At 41.5% G+C, this 16,640-nt stretch overlaps 1 protein-coding gene across 2 annotated transcripts in view; it reads right to left on the bottom strand.

Moving 5' to 3' along the window:
- Positions 1–6,632: 6,632 nt before the first annotated feature.
- The window catches only part of KLF7 (KLF transcription factor 7), a 64,072-nt gene continuing 54,064 nt past the window's right edge, over positions 6,633–16,640 (bottom strand). Inside the window, exons 4-5 of one of the 2 annotated variants that reach the window (XR_010610664.1) lie at positions 14,640–15,033; positions 6,633–13,996 (exon numbers count right to left, since the gene is read on the bottom strand). Coding sequence is in view for 1 of the 2 variants with exons in the window: in XM_065670103.1 (XP_065526175.1) it covers positions 14,982–15,033 (52 nt within the window). In the remaining variant the exon portion in view is untranslated. Of the gene's footprint in view, positions 15,034–16,640 lie in introns of both variants that reach the window. The other variant, XM_065670103.1, reaches the window with a different exon arrangement.

The raw sequence follows: 16,640 nt of genomic DNA, 5'->3' as shown, positions 1-16,640 counted from the left end.
GGCAGTCAGCTAAGGAGAAGTTGTTGTTTAACAGGATACAACTTGATTGAAAGTGTATTTAACCAGGAACGATATGGTGATATAAACAAACAGATTAGCAGACAGGTGACTGGGGAAGTTAGTCTGGGTCCTCTTCCTCTTTGGAAGCTGGTAATCTCGTGGGACTTCGAATCTTTAGTGATCTCATTAATGCAGGTACCCCTGTCTGGTAGGAGAATGCTGTTATTCCTGGTTTAGGGAGTTTTTGGAAGGCTAAAGACTCCTAATACCAATAAAGATATTTAGGCACTAAATTCTACTTGTGAATTTGGACCAAAGTGATGGGTTTACAGTGTCACAGGAGTATTTGGCTAGGCAGACAAGACCTATTTACACCACAGTGTTACACTAGAAGAGCTTTATTCATCTCCTTTGACATCACAAGTATAGAGGTAGGGGTAGGAGAATATTCTTAAGGATTGTATTATGGTACCTCCAGGAAGGTCAGGAGGGAATATAAAAACATGAATATCCCTAAACACTTGTGTGTATACACATGTATAAATACATACGCATGTGTGTGGGACAACACATAAAGCAATAATCATGCTGATTACCTGTTCACTCTGAGTTGCCAGCACACAAATAGATGTTAGTCTAGTTCTTAATAGATATGTATTCACCTCCACAGCTGGTGATGCTTGGCACAGCTAAAGGCAGTTAGAATCAATAAGCCTTTAATTTCAGTGGTGCAGAGGCTGTTTTAGTCCTTCATTTCAAATAATTCTTCTGGGTCAGGTGTGAGGCACGTGGCATGTGAAGGAAGAACCAAAAACTTCCTTGATTTATGTAGCATTTTCACAAGCCATTATTTTCCCCAAACAAAGTAAAACCAAGAACATAATGAACTGAAAGTGATTTTGGCACCAGACTCTTCTTGTTTTCAGTCCCACACACTCTAAGATGATTGGCACTATAATCAGATGAATGAAAATTATGGATCTCTATGTGGGTCATAACCTTCTACTGGAATCATGGATTTTTCTGAGAATATTTACAAGTTCTTTCCAGAAAAATTGACACAAAGAGTAACGAAGAAATTGCTTTAGAGGAAATTGGTTGCTGCACTTTCAACAAAGGGTATTGTAACCAGCAGCTACAGTTACATGGATTTGGTTTTGGTCAATAAGAGATGCCTTTCCCAGCTTGGTGTCAAAGTCAACTCAAGTCCTCTGCAAACTAGGCTGTAAATTCCCAAAGTTTGGGTTTAGCACAGAATTCAGTAGTAACAAACGATAGTTCAAACTGTCCTCCTTGGGCTTGGCTGCTGTCAGTAAAAACCCTCTCCTTGTGGAAAGAGGAAACCAACCTTTCACAACAAAAACATCTTACACAGATACTAACACCTTGCTGTGTGTCTGCTAGAGCCATGGAGTGAGTGAATTCCATGGGCATACTATACTCGTGCTACATGAGGAAAAAAGGGCGCACATCACTAAAACTGAGCCAATACAAGATGATGATATTCAGTTAAACTTACCTAAAATGATTGGTGTGGTATCTGGCACTTCCAAATCCCAGTGCAGTTCTTCATCATATCTTGCTCTATTTAAAACCAAACCTGAGGTTTCCTTTGCATGTTCTGTCTTCAGCATCTTCTTACCCTTTTCACTTCTGTAAAAAAAAAAAATAAATGAAGGCGGCATTTAAATCTGATTGTATATTTCTCTATTAAATTAACACAAACATACCGGCTATTTTCTCACAGGTGTTGACTATTTTCCATATATTCAAGCTGCTTCCAAGCAAGTCCTTCCCTGCATGGAAATGGGGCTTTTCTGAAGACCGAGGGACAAGTGGCCAAACCCTTTTTCACACAGCGACTTGCTGCCAGTGACTTCCAGTTCATTAGGGGCACAGTCTCCCCTTGGTATGTGTACAGTGTAATTCCTACTAACATAAAAGGGAAAACTGCCCTCCCTAAGTCTGCCAGGCGGCACCTACCCAAGGGCTGGTCTTCTGTTCAGAGTCTGCACAAAATTGCTCAGCCTGTGGATGTCTTTCTTGCCTGCCAGCCATGGTGGGCCAGCTTCCTTCTGGAGCATGCACTTACCTCCTGCTGGTACCACCACGCACACGCAGCAGCAGGGGAAGGAGGAGGCCTGCCATCCCTGAGGGCACAGGACATCTTGGAGCTTCAGCACCATGGCAGACACCTAAGGCATCATGGCGGACACCTGAGGCAGCACAGCGGACACCTGAGGCATCATGGCGGACACCTGAGGCACCAAGCCTGTGGTCAGAGAGCAGCACAGCTCCTCACTCCACAGATCAGTTAATATCAGGCAACCCCTGATCGCAGTGACATAGCTCCTGTGAGCCCGCAGTGCTCTCCTCACAAGCGGCTGTGGTCACCGGAAGAGCCCAAGAGCAGCTGCTGGAGGGAATGGTGCTGCTGAGTGCTGGCGGCGCTCATCCACTCACGTAGACACACCTGGTGCTGACTGGTTCGGCATGGCTTACGTCTCACACCTCCAGAACCCATTACCTTTCCCCACACGGTCTCCCCAAGCAGTGCCCATGGCCCTTTTGCTGCCCTTGGGCATCTGCTAGCCCTGAGCTATAGCCAGGTGGCGGTGTGGGGGGTGTCTGGCGGGGCCACACCAGCAGTTTAACATATGGGCGGCTGGGCTATGGCGCTGTTGGGTTTACTAATGCAAATGCAACCGGGGAATGCCTAGGTGCCTGGTTTTCCTCTGTGCCATGACTCCAGAGGGCAGGCATCCAGCACCAGAGTTGCTGAGGGAAAAGCAGGCGAGGGGTTAACAGCAGTGCCCACTATGAAGAACATGGCGGCATTTTATAACTCTTTGGTTCCCAGCACTGTGAAAATAAAACCCTCATGGCTCAGCAGAAAGCCTGGCCAGCTTTGAAAAGGGGTCCACAAAGCAGTGAAGTATGGGGTGGGGACAGAAGGGTGGCAGAAACCCTGCATGGGGAGAGGGCGGCATGGCTTCCACACAGCGGGAGAGGACCCACCTGACAGCAGGTGAACTTGTCATCCTGCACTTCATTTCGACCTTAACACTCCTGCTGTTGCCGTCACAGTTCCCATTGCTCAGGCACTGAGCAGGGCTGGTGCTTGCAGCCAATGCCTCAAGGTGCCTGAGGGCACAATCTGGCTGCTGCCAGGAGACCTGAGGGGAGAGGGCCGCCATTTTGAGGTGCTCCATGCCTCTCCCAGGGCAGCCGGCTGTCCTTGGGAGCGGGGCAGGAGATTGCACTCCCTGTGTCCTAACTCTGGCTGCGACTAACGAAGTTTTTAGGAATGGGGTCTCGGAGCAAGGGGAGGGCTATACTTGACAAGTCCACACATTCCTTGGGTGTCGTACCGTTGACTCACCAGTACACAGCTCTATTCTCTGAGGTGCACAGTGACCCAGCCAGGGTTTTATTTCTTGGGTCTCTGGACAGTGATCCCCGTAACTCATCCTTCACAACAAAGACAATTCAATTTATCATTTAGTAACAATTGCATCCTTAAATGTCAGTTAATCAGCTAAATGCAAAGGGGTGATGATGGTCTTTGGCTGAGGAGGGAAACTCCTCTGGCAGCATAAAAACCCAAGAAAGGAGAGAGATGAGGACGCTTGGGGTGGGCTGAGGGGAATTAGGGGAATGTTTGCAAGATCAGCATCAGAAAAGCAGAACGGAAACAGTTAAGGTTGACTAGTAACAGTTTCAGGGTGTTTGTGGGGATGCCTTGGAGCTACTCCCATGATGATTTTACATGGATCTGTAGCAGGGACCTTCCACTCCATGCCACAGCTCATGAATTGTATTTAGGTTATACTGGGGCAGCTCTCGCCGTTTCCCAGAGCGTTAGGTACTGTTCTGATTCAGAGCTGCGCCCTCCTTCCTCTGCCAAATGACCTCCCTCGGAGCAGCTCTCTCTCCATCATCAGCTAGCCACTGTATTTCAGGAAAGACGTGGAAAGAAACCTATGTTTCAGGGACCAAAATATTCACCTCAGAAAGGCAAGGTTCTCATCACTGAATTTTAGGAATTTGTGTTTATTTTGTATCTTTCTCTCAAAAGGGTAAGAGGCTTTCGCTGAAGGTCAGGAAAGCTCCTGTTTCCCAAAGATCCTTCCTGAAAATCAAAAAAGACCTTCTAAATTGTATCGTTTAACCATACTTCTCTTTACTTACGGGATTAGTACTGGCCCTAGGTTTGCTAACACCAGCTAGACTGGATCCCGAGGGGAAATGTGCCTTCCGATTCCCTCAGTAAAACAGAAATATTAGATAGGAGCCTCAGACCAGAAGGTATTTCCCATGGACTGGGACTCTGGTTCCTAGTCCCCACACGCCATGTTATTTGGGGAGCTCAAGTTAAATTTGAGGTTCCACCTGCTTGGGATGCTTTTGTTCAGTTTGCACTCCCAAAAAGCCCAGCAGAAATCCAGCAGATAGAGGTAAATCTGGTGGAGTTTGGAAGAGCCTCCAAAGCCCTGAGGAATTTTAAACTCAAGATTAATTTGGTAGAGCGCACCTTCATTTTGCTCAGTTTTATTGCCTCTCCATCACCGAACATCAACCAGCCAGAACACAAGCAGACAATGAACCTGAAACCGTTTTTCTTTTCTTTCCTTGGAGAACTCCACACCCTGACAGAGGGAGCTGCTCAATGTGTGTGACTGTGCATTACTGAACATTCATTTTAAGGTGAAGCTCTTTCACGGTGTCTTTTTCCTCTGGCCTCCATTTCAGGGAGACCTTAGAGCAGCCTTCTAGTACCTAAAAGGGGCCTACAGGAAATCTGGAGAGGGGCTTTTTACAAGAGCATGTAGTGACAGGGCAAGGGGGATGGCTTTAAACTGACAGGGGGGAGATTTAGATTAGATATTAGGAAAATGCTCTTCACTGTGAGGGTCTGAGGCACTGGAACAGGTTGCCCAGGCAGTGTTCAAGGCCAGGCTGGATGGGGCTTGGAACAACCTGGTCTAGTGGAAGGTGTGCCTGCCCATGGAATAGGTAAAGATCAGAGGACTAATTTACAGTTAGAAGTATCTTTGTCTAGATATACAGACGTATAAATGCCAGAATGCTCAAAATAGGTGAGATGCTAAAAGCTTCCAGAATTTTTTAGGAAGAGAGGAAGTGAAGAAACCTGGACTTTGTCTTTACAGAAAGCTATAAAGTCGAAATTCTATTTGCAGAAAGAATTCTGTGTCATACCCACATCGTACAAATATCTCAAGCTACAACAAGGACAATTTTTTTTCAGCCTTTTAAATTCATGGTAGGATTCCAAAAACTCTTTGGCAACTGCCTGCCTCACTCACACACACTCTGTGACACCAAGATTCCCCAAGATGTCACTGCCCCACTGAAGCAGACAAGAGCACTGTGCAGTTTTGGCCATCTGGAACACAAGCCCAAAATGTTGACCTGTGCTGAGCCCTTTTCCAGTGCTCAAAAGCTGTTTTTTAACATACACCCAGACACTATTATGTCCATCATCAAACATCTGGTACAACCTGAATGACCAGAGCCACCAGGGGTATCACTGATCTTTTGTCTTCCAGCTTACCATGTGGCTTTCCAGAAATGCTTGACATCACCTCAGCTCCTTTGCATTCAACTCCTCCCAAGGAGTGACTCACCTCTGGATGTGTCTCTCTTCATCAGCTACAGAGGGAGTATAAATGAGGAGGTCAGAGTGGTCATTTGGTTTCTACAGCTAGATGTCAGGAGGGGTATCCTACCTTCCACCTGTCTGACACAAACAGTCCCAGCACATCTTCCAACAGGGCAAGTGAGGCATGCTGTCCCAGAAATAAAACCTAGCAAGTTGGCATCAATGAGCTCTATAGGATGTTCACATGCAAAGCTTATTGAGATTGTGCAGTGTGTGAGCACAAGACAGCAAAAACCTAAAGGGATACCAGCCTGACTTGAAAAAGTAATTTCCTTTTATGCCATGACACTGCAAAGTAATTGTGCCCAGAATGACTGTTTTTACTGCTTAAATACATTTTTAGTGCTTGAGCATTCAGGTGGATTCAATTGTGCTTGCAATTTTTCAGGCATTAAAGAGGGAGACTAAATGACAGAGGCGGGGGAAAGCGAGCAATACTGCACTCCTGTGAGACAGCCTGATACATGGACTAGAGCATAACACTAGTGCTCAGGAGCCTCAAAGTCTAGTCCTATTTTGACCACTGACTGACCTATGTTTTAAAGCTAGGCATGGAAAATGCAATCCAAGTGTTCTCTGGGTCTTCTGCAAAAATAACAGTGGTGGAAATCTTCAACCAGTGTAAACTGTCAAGTAACAGAAGTCATCGACTCCGACAGAAGCACCATTACAAGCCAAATGTAGTCAGCTTTTAAGAATAAGAACGTCCTTCTTGACCATCTTTTCCAAAAGCAACATGTGATATGGCATGAATATAAGCAATACTCGAACTGTTATAAAATACATGAAACCCAGGAAATTATTTAAATCAAAAAATGTCATTCTTATAAGTTAAGCATACTCAAAACTGATGTCAATAACTGCTTACAGAACCACAGCGTAAATGATATTCAAACGCCTGTTCAGAGAAGTTTCCACAAAGAAATAATATACAAGGCACACTAAACACTGTCGGGCCAAACACATTCTACTGTTTATTACACATATTACATTCTTAAATAAAAATGCGTCACATAACATTTTTGCATAGATATCTTACAATATACCAATTTAAAAAAGAATTATGAAACAGACCAGTAACAAAAATAAATTTTTTCTTCATTAATAATTTTGTAACATTAACATACCACCATCATATAATACAAATAATATTTTTAAATCTTAAGACTTTTTGTACAGCAAAAAAACTGACAAAGTAATATATTTATATATATATATATATAAAAAGCTTAAAAAAAATAAAATGTCAAAAAAAGGCAGAACTGAGGGCTACAAGATTGGGTACTTCTGTGATATATTAGAAATACCAGAGTAGGCCTGAGAGAACGTGACCGAGGGCATCTCCAAAATGCACTTGTCAGACACATCTGGTAAAAGAAAAATTATAGTGCAAAATGAAAGTCCTTCAAGCAATGTTGTTTTCTTTTTTTTTTTTTTTCTTTTTAAATAGGGAGCATTCATACTTTTTTGTGTTGTTGCTAAACAAAAAGAAATAAATCCCCCAAACAAAAACATAACATGTAGTAAGTACAGAGCAAGAAAGGTTCCAAAGGACAAGAAAGAAAACAGGTCACTTGGCAAAGCAAGGAATGAAAATCTCAGCCTGCATTATTATTTTTCAACTAGATGAGTAGCCATGCTAAACTAAGGCCTTGTTTCTAAGAGAAAAGCTGCACTGTGGTTTAGGTACTTAAATTGGTGCAAGAACCTTCCTGTAGAGGTATCTTAACGGGTTGAAGGATTTCTTACACTTCAGCTTAACTGCATAGGATGCCAATGCAAAGTCAATCCAGGCAATCAAGTAATAAGTGCAGCTACAAAGTGATTTTAACTTGACTGGTAATTTAACTTAGGGCAACTTCCCTGGTAGAGACATGGCCTTGGTAACAAAGTAGTGTTTAAACCAGTGTTTTGATCTACTTCCAGAATCTGACAGGCCTGGGGTTTAAAATACAGATCGACGGGTAAAATGTATGTTGCAAAATATCAGGATCAGCCCTTCGGCCATCAGGCCTTCCAGGAACTGTGTGTTAGCTTTTCATTTCCCCGAGAGCCTAACAAAAAAGGCTAAACTTGTTACCTTTCTGTCCATTCTAGTTCACTTTTAGTGTGTACATGCTAAGCCCTCATCCTCCTCGTTTCCACCTCCCCTCCCAACTCCAAATTTGCAGCCTATTCATCTGCAGTACACAGCAACATGTATCTCCCAGCACTGTTGAAAACTTTTCCTAGAGAAGCCGACATGAGTCCTAAAATGCAGTGGCAACAGCAAGTGCCCTCCCAAATCAAAGCAATAGGCACGGTTGGCTACTACAAACTGTAAGTCAGTAGCTCAGTTTCCTCTTCTGTGTAGGTATATATAGTACACTGTTGTACATCCACACCCACACAGAAACAGGGCGGAGAACCTGTTTTCTGGCAGTATACAGAAGTTAGGATCAAAGCACTTAAAAAAAATCATCAAAGCTTTCATTTTGAAAATCGCAAAGAGTTCCAACTTCAATTATTACACCAAAAATGCCATAAACAAGCATTAAGGAAAACTATAAAACCCTGTTTGAAAAACGACGCCTGCGTTTGAAAGTTTTCAGGTAGGGAAACCCATTCTTGAGGTGATAAAGGCAGCCTACCTCCCATCTCCACATTTTTATGTATATAATTCATATATATAATTATATCATTATATATATAACTTATATAGACGAGCACGTTTTGGACATTTTCCTCTAAGGGAGGAGGAAAGTCTCAGCTTTACGAGACAGATCTTAGTACCTGGTGGGCCAGATCCTACAGATCTTACAGTGCTAATTCTTGCCACTGAAGCCAGTGTAGAGCTGAGGAGGAGAAAGACTGCAGTAGTCATCCCTAAACTACTAATGAAAAGAGACACAAAAGTGACAAAAGGAGGAACATCCAAGCTTGGTCTGGAAATCATCATTCAAGAAGGAGTAGATTTAATGCTAGTGAAAGACAGGCAAGACTTGTTAATGAGTAGTTGAAGTATCTTGTGAGGAAATAACTAAAATTTTTCAATACAGAGTTAAATAGAGCTATTATCACACATTGTTTTTTATTCTTTGTATGTGGGGATCTTTGCAAGTGCAATTCTATCTGAAACCAGCAAAAAGTACTTCCAAAGAGTGTTGGGTTAGAGGCGTCACCCAAGATATGAAAGCTTAAAAACAGTCTTACTGGATGGAATGATAGGATGTGCCAAGTCTTGAATGAAATCAAGAATAAAAGCCCTTGATCCACTGGGTGCTGGCCTAGTAACATTAAATTATTTACAAAATCTTCCTCCTTTTTTTTTTCTTTCTTTTTTTTTTTTTAATGTAAAGATTTTGACATACATTAAGGGAACAGGCAGAGAAGAGGAAACACTTAAGCAAGTTGGATTTTCATCAGTTTTGTCAAAAGCACCAATTATGACCTCTTTTGTATGCAGATAAATATATTATGTGTGTTACAGACAGCTAAAAAGCCCAAGTTGTCTAGAGCCAGGTAAAAAAAAGGAAAAAAGCCTGACCCTGTAGATAACAGGAAGGTCACAGATCAGATACACTCCGTCACTGTAACTATCATATGGATCAACTCCATTTTAGCCACACACCCTGGTGAGTAATTATCTTTGTACTACTAAAGTTCAAACAGTTCCAGAAGCAAGGACCTCCCGGGGCTCCTCCTGGGTTCTGGTTCTTCTTCCCCCTCTGTGTTTGGTCAGTTCTTTCCACATATTAAGTGAAAATGTGCTAGCCTAAAAAAACCACAACACACCAGTAAACCCAATTCCAAAAAGTCTGAGGAAAATATGAATTAATAATAATAAAAAAAAGGTTAACCTTTGTAGAAATATATATTGGGTTAGATTTCAGGTCCTGGAAACCATCTTTGAGACATCACATGGGTTTCTACGCTAGCAACCTTGTTTTCATACTATCTGGTTGGTCCCTGCAGCTGTGACACATCTCATGGTATAATATTGCTTCAGTCTGGTTTGCTAAGGGTTTTGGTTTTTCTTTAAAGATTTCCTCCTCTGTAAGTCTTACTCATGAAGAAGCCTTATAAAGTTTAATGAGGATGAAAGTTTGTAAGAAACCCTAAAGATCTGTCCTACAGTCTGATCCACCAGCACAAGACTGGGAAAAACTAGAACCAGTACACATTCATCACTGAGAACTCTGAAATGAATCACAGAAACACAGAAAAATTAATGTTGGAAGGTACCTCTGGAGGTCACCTAATTCAACCCTCTGTATAAAAACAGTTTAGTTAGATCAGACTGCTCAGAGCATTGTCCAAAACACTGAAAGAGTCTAGGATTTCAGTTCATCCGTTCTCTTCCTCTTTTGCCAATTTATCCAGCTAATGCAACTTCCTAGACTGAGTACTGGCTACTGTTCTGAAAAAGAACAACTCTGGGATAATGAAAAATACTCCGGACTCTGGAATGCCCTTTCTGTTAGTCTAATCTTTATAAAATACATGTCATAGTTTAGATTGCTCTTCATCTCCTAAGAGGAAAAGGAAACAGAACAAAGATGCACTGAAGTGGTGTTTTGGTCTAAAAAGTGACTAAAATACAGCATCATTTGTCTTTGTATTTGATATAGTATGAGTGAAACAATAAATTTTTTTAATTTAAGGTAAACCAGCAATGATTATATTGGAAAAACAGAATTTTGCTTGCCAAGCCTCAAGCTGGCAGCATAAAAAGTGTATTTCTACAAGCATATTTTTATACACAAATTCAGCAAATCTGATTAGAAAAATCTTTATACTGGTGCTTCCTAACTGAAGTTTTTCATACGCCCGTTTAAAAATAGAAACTTATCTTAGAGTATAACTTGTCTCAATTAGATAATTGAAGAATCCAAAATAAATTTTATCAACATTGTAACACATGAAGCACATCTTAATCTGGAATATCCTGTCTGGTTTTGGTCTCCCCATTACAAGAAAATTACTGACATATTGGAGAAAGTCTAGCAGACAGCCACCACGGAGATCATGTTCTGGACCACATGATGGATGAAGAGAGGCTGAAAGACATGGTTCAACCTTATGAAGAGAAAGGTGAGGGTAGATCTTATTGCTGTCTACAGGTACCTAACAGAGGGTGCAGAGAAGAAGCCAGACTCTTCTTGAAGGTGCACACTGGACGAGGCAATGAAAACAAGTTGGAACATTAAAAATTCCTACCTGAAACATGGACTTTAGATTTCTTTTTTTAATTTTACCATGAAGGTAATAAAATATTGGATGAGCTTGTAGAAAAAGGTGGTAGAATGTCCATCCTTTGGGATATTTAAAACTCAGCTGGATATGGCCTTGAGCAACCAGCTCTAGCTGGAGGTTGGCCAAGACAGTTTCTGGAGGCCCCTTCCCACCTGCATGATTCTATCATTGACTGCTCTGCTCCAAAATAGTATTTATCTACTCACAAAACCTCACATTTGCTTCAGTTGCTTCCTCTATGTACACTATTTTCAGAGACTTTTGTCTCAATTTGTTCTCACCCTGAAGTTCCATGGCCTTGGAAATGACAATGTGACTTTCTTATAATGGCTTCTCTTTTGCAAATAGGCATAAATATAGCATGAAGGAAACAAGGTAAAGCTTCTCCTTTCTACAGCTGGATAACTCAGTCCTCAACTGTCACCAGATCATCTGTTTCTGGGTTTGCTTCCAAAAAGCCTTACAGAGAGGATTAGTCTTTCCTCATTAGTCTGTTTCTACTCATAGTTTATGAAGAGAGGACAACCTTAGCAAGGAGACACAGGCCCAAAAAGAATCTAGCTATAACAGATGACACAAGTTTGAAGTGCACATCTTAAAATATCTGTGAAGAAACAAATCTTGTCATTGTGAAAAATGAATCCTGGGATGATGAATCCTAATTATGCCTTTCCAAAACGGAGACTCCTTCTACAAAATACCAGGTATAGTTCAAAAACTCACTAATGACTAAGACACTTACACCCAAAACCTGAAGTCTAGAGACTGGCTGAGTACACCATGTATACAAATGAAAAATATCTCCCTTTACAAGCAGAAGAGATGTTCCTAAAGCTCAAAATTTGGCATCAGATTTCAAGACCTACTACAGAGAGAGCCTGAAAAATCTGAAATGTGGTTAAGTCTCTTATTCCCCTTTTAGCTATGCTTTTAGGCTATTTGGATCCACGATTTAGATGTAGGTCTGCCTCTAGAACAAAATAATCAGACATTTCAGCATGTTTTTTTCCATGGGGCCCTTGTTCTGCCATATTTAAATAAGATGTCAACAAGACCATAAATGACGACTGGAAGTAAATAAAGAGTCTTGCTTGATTTTTTTAGTTTTAAATAGAGCCTGGTACTTAAACTGTCACTTAATAATTAAGGTTTGTAGACTACTGACAGCGTGTCTAAAGGCAGGTGTGTTCAGAGGTCAAACGAGGATATTTATACAGGTTGACAGCCAATGATTATCATAGTGGTGGGTTTGAGAGCACACACTTTCGGACACTACAGTAATGAAATTGTAGGATTCTCTTATCCTTTTTAATCTAATACACTGACTGGATGCTCTACAGTTTCACACAGCTGAGGTCTCAGTTCCCATTAGACATCTGGCAGGATGCTCTATATATTCCAACACAAATTGGATTGTAGGGCCCTCAGTCCCAGTGGAACAGCTGGGTGGAATGGCCATTAAAAAGTATGCAAATACAGAGAAATACGAGATTGTCAGCAAGCAGTGCTCTGCAATTTTTAAATGTATACATATATATATATGCATATATATATACACATATAGAGTATAGTTAGTTTAAAATCTTTGGAATAAACTCAATTTTTGTTCTTTCTGTCTTCCTTTCTTTTCTATCTTTCACTCTCTCTCTCTCTCATGAATGTTACATCATTGTCCCCAAAAGATGGTTAGATTTTGGTCCATATTTCTTGCCATATGGGCCAGACATCGTATTTCCCCCCTGTCCCCGAAGTGTTCAATTGACAGTCACAGTGTTTTGTGAAAACTGTGAAGAAAACCAGCATCTTTCGAGTAAATTCAATCTCTCACTGGAACCGAAGGTTGCAAAGCTTGAGATTGCACTGTGAGGGCGGTAAGACACTGGAACAGGTTGCCCCTAGAAGTTGTGGATGCCCCATCCCTGGAAGTGTTCAAGGCCAGGTTAGGTGGGGCTTTGGTCTTGCGGAGGTGTCCCTGCCCATGGCAGGATGGTTGGAAGTAGATGATCTTTAAGGTCCCTTCCAACCCAAACCATTCTATGACTCTATGATTCTAAGAAAACACTGAGAATTCAAGTGCCAAGGATCCTGGTGACAGCTCTTAAACATCTATTGATTTTCCTGTTTCTTCTTTTTTCCCCCTAAGAGTACAGTTTTACCTCCCCGAACATAAATTAAGGGAAATATTTAACAGTCAATGCGTCAAAACAGTCAAAGAAGGGCAGTTGGCTAATACAGCATAAAAGAGCAGCAACCATTTGTGGACCACACGCCATTTTGTTTCATTTCTAGACACATCTTGCAGGGATGGGTCCCAGAATATACAAAATATACAACCAAATGACCACCTGCCTGCTTGCATAGGCCATTTTTATGGTCCTAAATGCAGTCTTTGGAGTCAGGGCCAGTGCCAAATAGTGTGAAATGCAAGTTATGGTGAGATACATTTTTTGTTTTTCTTTTGCAATGAAGACTTCAATCCTCTTTGAGCCAACAAAATCGAATTAGCAATAGGACTGAAGGGTAAGCATGAGACCTCCACTTCTTGATGGTTCACACAGTAGGCCAAAATGGACCTCTAAGTTAGTAATACTTTAGACCAATCATTTGGAAAGCCTCACTGCTGTGTGTAAAATCCAAACCTTCCTTCACCGTTCACACTATTACACTTTCTCAGATAGGAGTGGACTACAGCATCAACTTGATGAATGGAAAAGGAGGACTTTGTTAATTTCTTTAAAAGGCTAATGCTGAATGAAGCCATTGTACTTGGAAGAGGTTCTCGATTTCCCACTCAATGACTGGAGTAGGGTTTTTGGCTTGATTTTTTTTTGTGTGTAAGATGCTCAACAAACATTAGCTTTAAATTAAAACGTTGGCAGGTACTCTTTACACAAACGAAAGTCCAATGTTTTAGATTGGTTAATAGAAGAACAGCAAGAAAAAGCAACATAATTCATTGCTAAGTCACTGTGGGTTGTGGCTAACATGCTCACATGATGTGGAAGGAATCCTGTAGTCATGCCTGTGTGGCCAGTCCCAGACGGATATCCAGGTGGAGACAAGGAGTTCTGAAGATCACTTGTTTGTGAAGAAAAGAGAAAATATGTTTAAGCTTCCAAATAAGCTTTTAAAGTTTTTTGTTCAACAAAGAAACAAGAAGTCCTAGCTATGGCAATAAGGTGAGGCCTACAGAGACATCAGGTGCTGTTTCTCTGGGGTTTATCCCTTGGCCACTTAGCCATCATGGCAGCAGCTTCCAGAGTCCCTAGTGCATATGTTGTGCAATAGCCAAAACAAAAATTAAAACAAAAACAACCAACAAAAATACAGTCCTCCGTGAAGTCTACATAAACTCAGGCCAAAAAAGAGGATATTTGTGTCACAAGTGTCACTCCACAGTCTACTGCCATTAAGGCCACTGGTATTGACTTAAAAGGATCTCAACAGCTCAGTTCTAGGAAGAAGAACCAAAACCATGACAGGTCAAAGTGTCTTTGAGAAGTCTGACGCATTGAACATTAGGAATTCTGAGACAAAGAACAATTGAACCAAGAGGTTAATTTTGGCTACCAAACTGGGATTTGGTTTTCTAGGTCATTGTTCCCCCCCATCTATTTAAAAAGAAAGTTAGTGCTACAAATATGCAACTTCAAGACGACATATTCTCCTATTGAGTTGCATTGAGAAGCAAGTTAAATAAGCCCCTCCTACTGCCGTCCACCTGCAGGGAAGTCTCCTCTGTGTTCTTTGATTTCCATTGGCAAAGCCAGGAAACAAATCCAAGGGACGAAGCACTGTAAGCAATTGTTTCTCCTCATTGACTTCACCTCTATACCATTTCCTCGCCTGCATCTTCACCCATCCAGCTGGGGCAAGGCATGAAGAACTGATGTACGTATTGAAGTATAATCGGGTGCATGACAGTGTGAGCGTGTGGTCTCTATACAGAGGATTACACATGATCAAGTTCTCGTCTCCTGCAAGGTAGCGCGTTGAATCTTGAGTCCCACTTTCATCTCACAACACTGAGCTCAGATGACATCTGTGCCAAGCTGACTGGTATTTAGATGTGTCTTTTCATGTGCAGGGCAAGGTGATCAGACCTGGAAAAACACCTGCAAAATAAAGCAAGTGGGAAATGACATAAATACAGGATTTGGGAAAACAGGGTTCCTGTTCCTTCTTCATTATGTACAGGAGGAAATACATATCCAAGTTTAGAGGCACTCTTCAGATTATCCATGGATCACCACCAAACTCTGTGTGATTGACCTCTGTGACAACAAATGGCCAACTATCCTGGCTCTTTGGTGGCTAAATAGACTACTCTCCTCCTTTCTCTTTTCCTCTCCCTCTCTCTGCTTTCACCGAGTCAAATATCAAGGAAGAGTGCTCACCTGTAGTACAAAATCAAATATTTAGTATTAGCGTGTGTGTGCATATAAAAACCAAAGAAATAAACCAAGTCAGTTTTGTTCACAGTTTTCACTCAGCAAGACCAGTTTAAAATAAAACCACCAGCTTTCTCAACTGCCCAGAACCTACAACAAGCATTGAAGCATGATGCCAGATTTGAAAGCTGAATTCTCATTTCTAACTCCAAACTGAAAGGAAAGCTGGTTCAGAGTTTGGAAGGTGATAATCTGACAGGCTACATACTCTCTCTCTGCTGGGAATCTGGGTGGTAATATGTGGATGTTGATGAATGCTATCTCCTTGAAGGATGTTGGGAGAAGATAAGGTATTATGCCTATTTTGTAAGAGTGAAAATTGAAAGACAGAGAAGGCAAGGAAATTGTAAATCACACATGAAGTCTGGCTGAACAAAACAAAAGAAAACAAAAGAAAACAAAAGCTAGGAGTTCAGCTTTCAACTTCTATTCTTTATCCACAAAGCTATTTTTCTCCATCTCATATGAAAGTGTAATGTTTTGACACTCTGAACATGTAGATGGATGCTGATCAGACAGACTTAGAGCAGGAACCCTAGAGAACTAGTTCGGATTTAGGGCTGGTCCAAACATGCAGTTAATTGAGAATAAGGTAGGGTATGAATCTGAAACAAAGCCTGTATTCTTGATTAACTCCCTCTCTAAAGGCTTACAATTGCCTTCTTCTGAAATTACTTAATCCACTTGGGAAGTGGGTTAAGATATTCAATAAAAACCACACTTGCTCCTGGAGAAGACCAACCCCAGAAAGAGTTAACCAGGAATTACTATTCTAAACCAGCTGCCTTGTAACAGACATGCTGCAGGGCACTCACAGCAGCAGGAACAGCAGCCCATATCCAGGCACTTCACACCACCAAGATATTGTCACAGTGATCAGGGGAATATGTTCTCAGGAAGACAAGAACTCTCCTTCCCTGACATTCAATATATACTCTATTTTATCAAGACCGCCAGTAAGCAAGAATATTTTTTCAACTTTTATACCCATTAGAAAGGGATTGAAAGCACCAACTCATGTCACAACTACCACCGCAGTGTCATTACAGATATGTACAGCACCAAAGAGCAAACCACAGGGTAAGTGAGGAGTAGTTCTGTCTGCCTACCCCAAAGCCCTAACCTGGAGGCTGCCTGTCAGAGCAGCAGGACTCAGACACTCTCAGAAATTAAACTTGTACTCGATACTTCCAAGTTGAGCACTAAAAAATGGAAGGTTCACAAGCTCCTTGCAAATCCTGGTTTGCCTTCTTTGCACCCTAAGCCACAAG

Source organism: Lathamus discolor, chromosome 3 (genome assembly GCF_037157495.1).
Source record: "Lathamus discolor isolate bLatDis1 chromosome 3, bLatDis1.hap1, whole genome shotgun sequence".
Classification (NCBI taxonomy): Eukaryota; Metazoa; Chordata; class Aves; order Psittaciformes; family Psittacidae; genus Lathamus; species Lathamus discolor.
The sequence above is the reverse complement of the archived record's forward strand: the minus strand, read 5'-3'. Positions and strand labels throughout refer to the sequence as shown.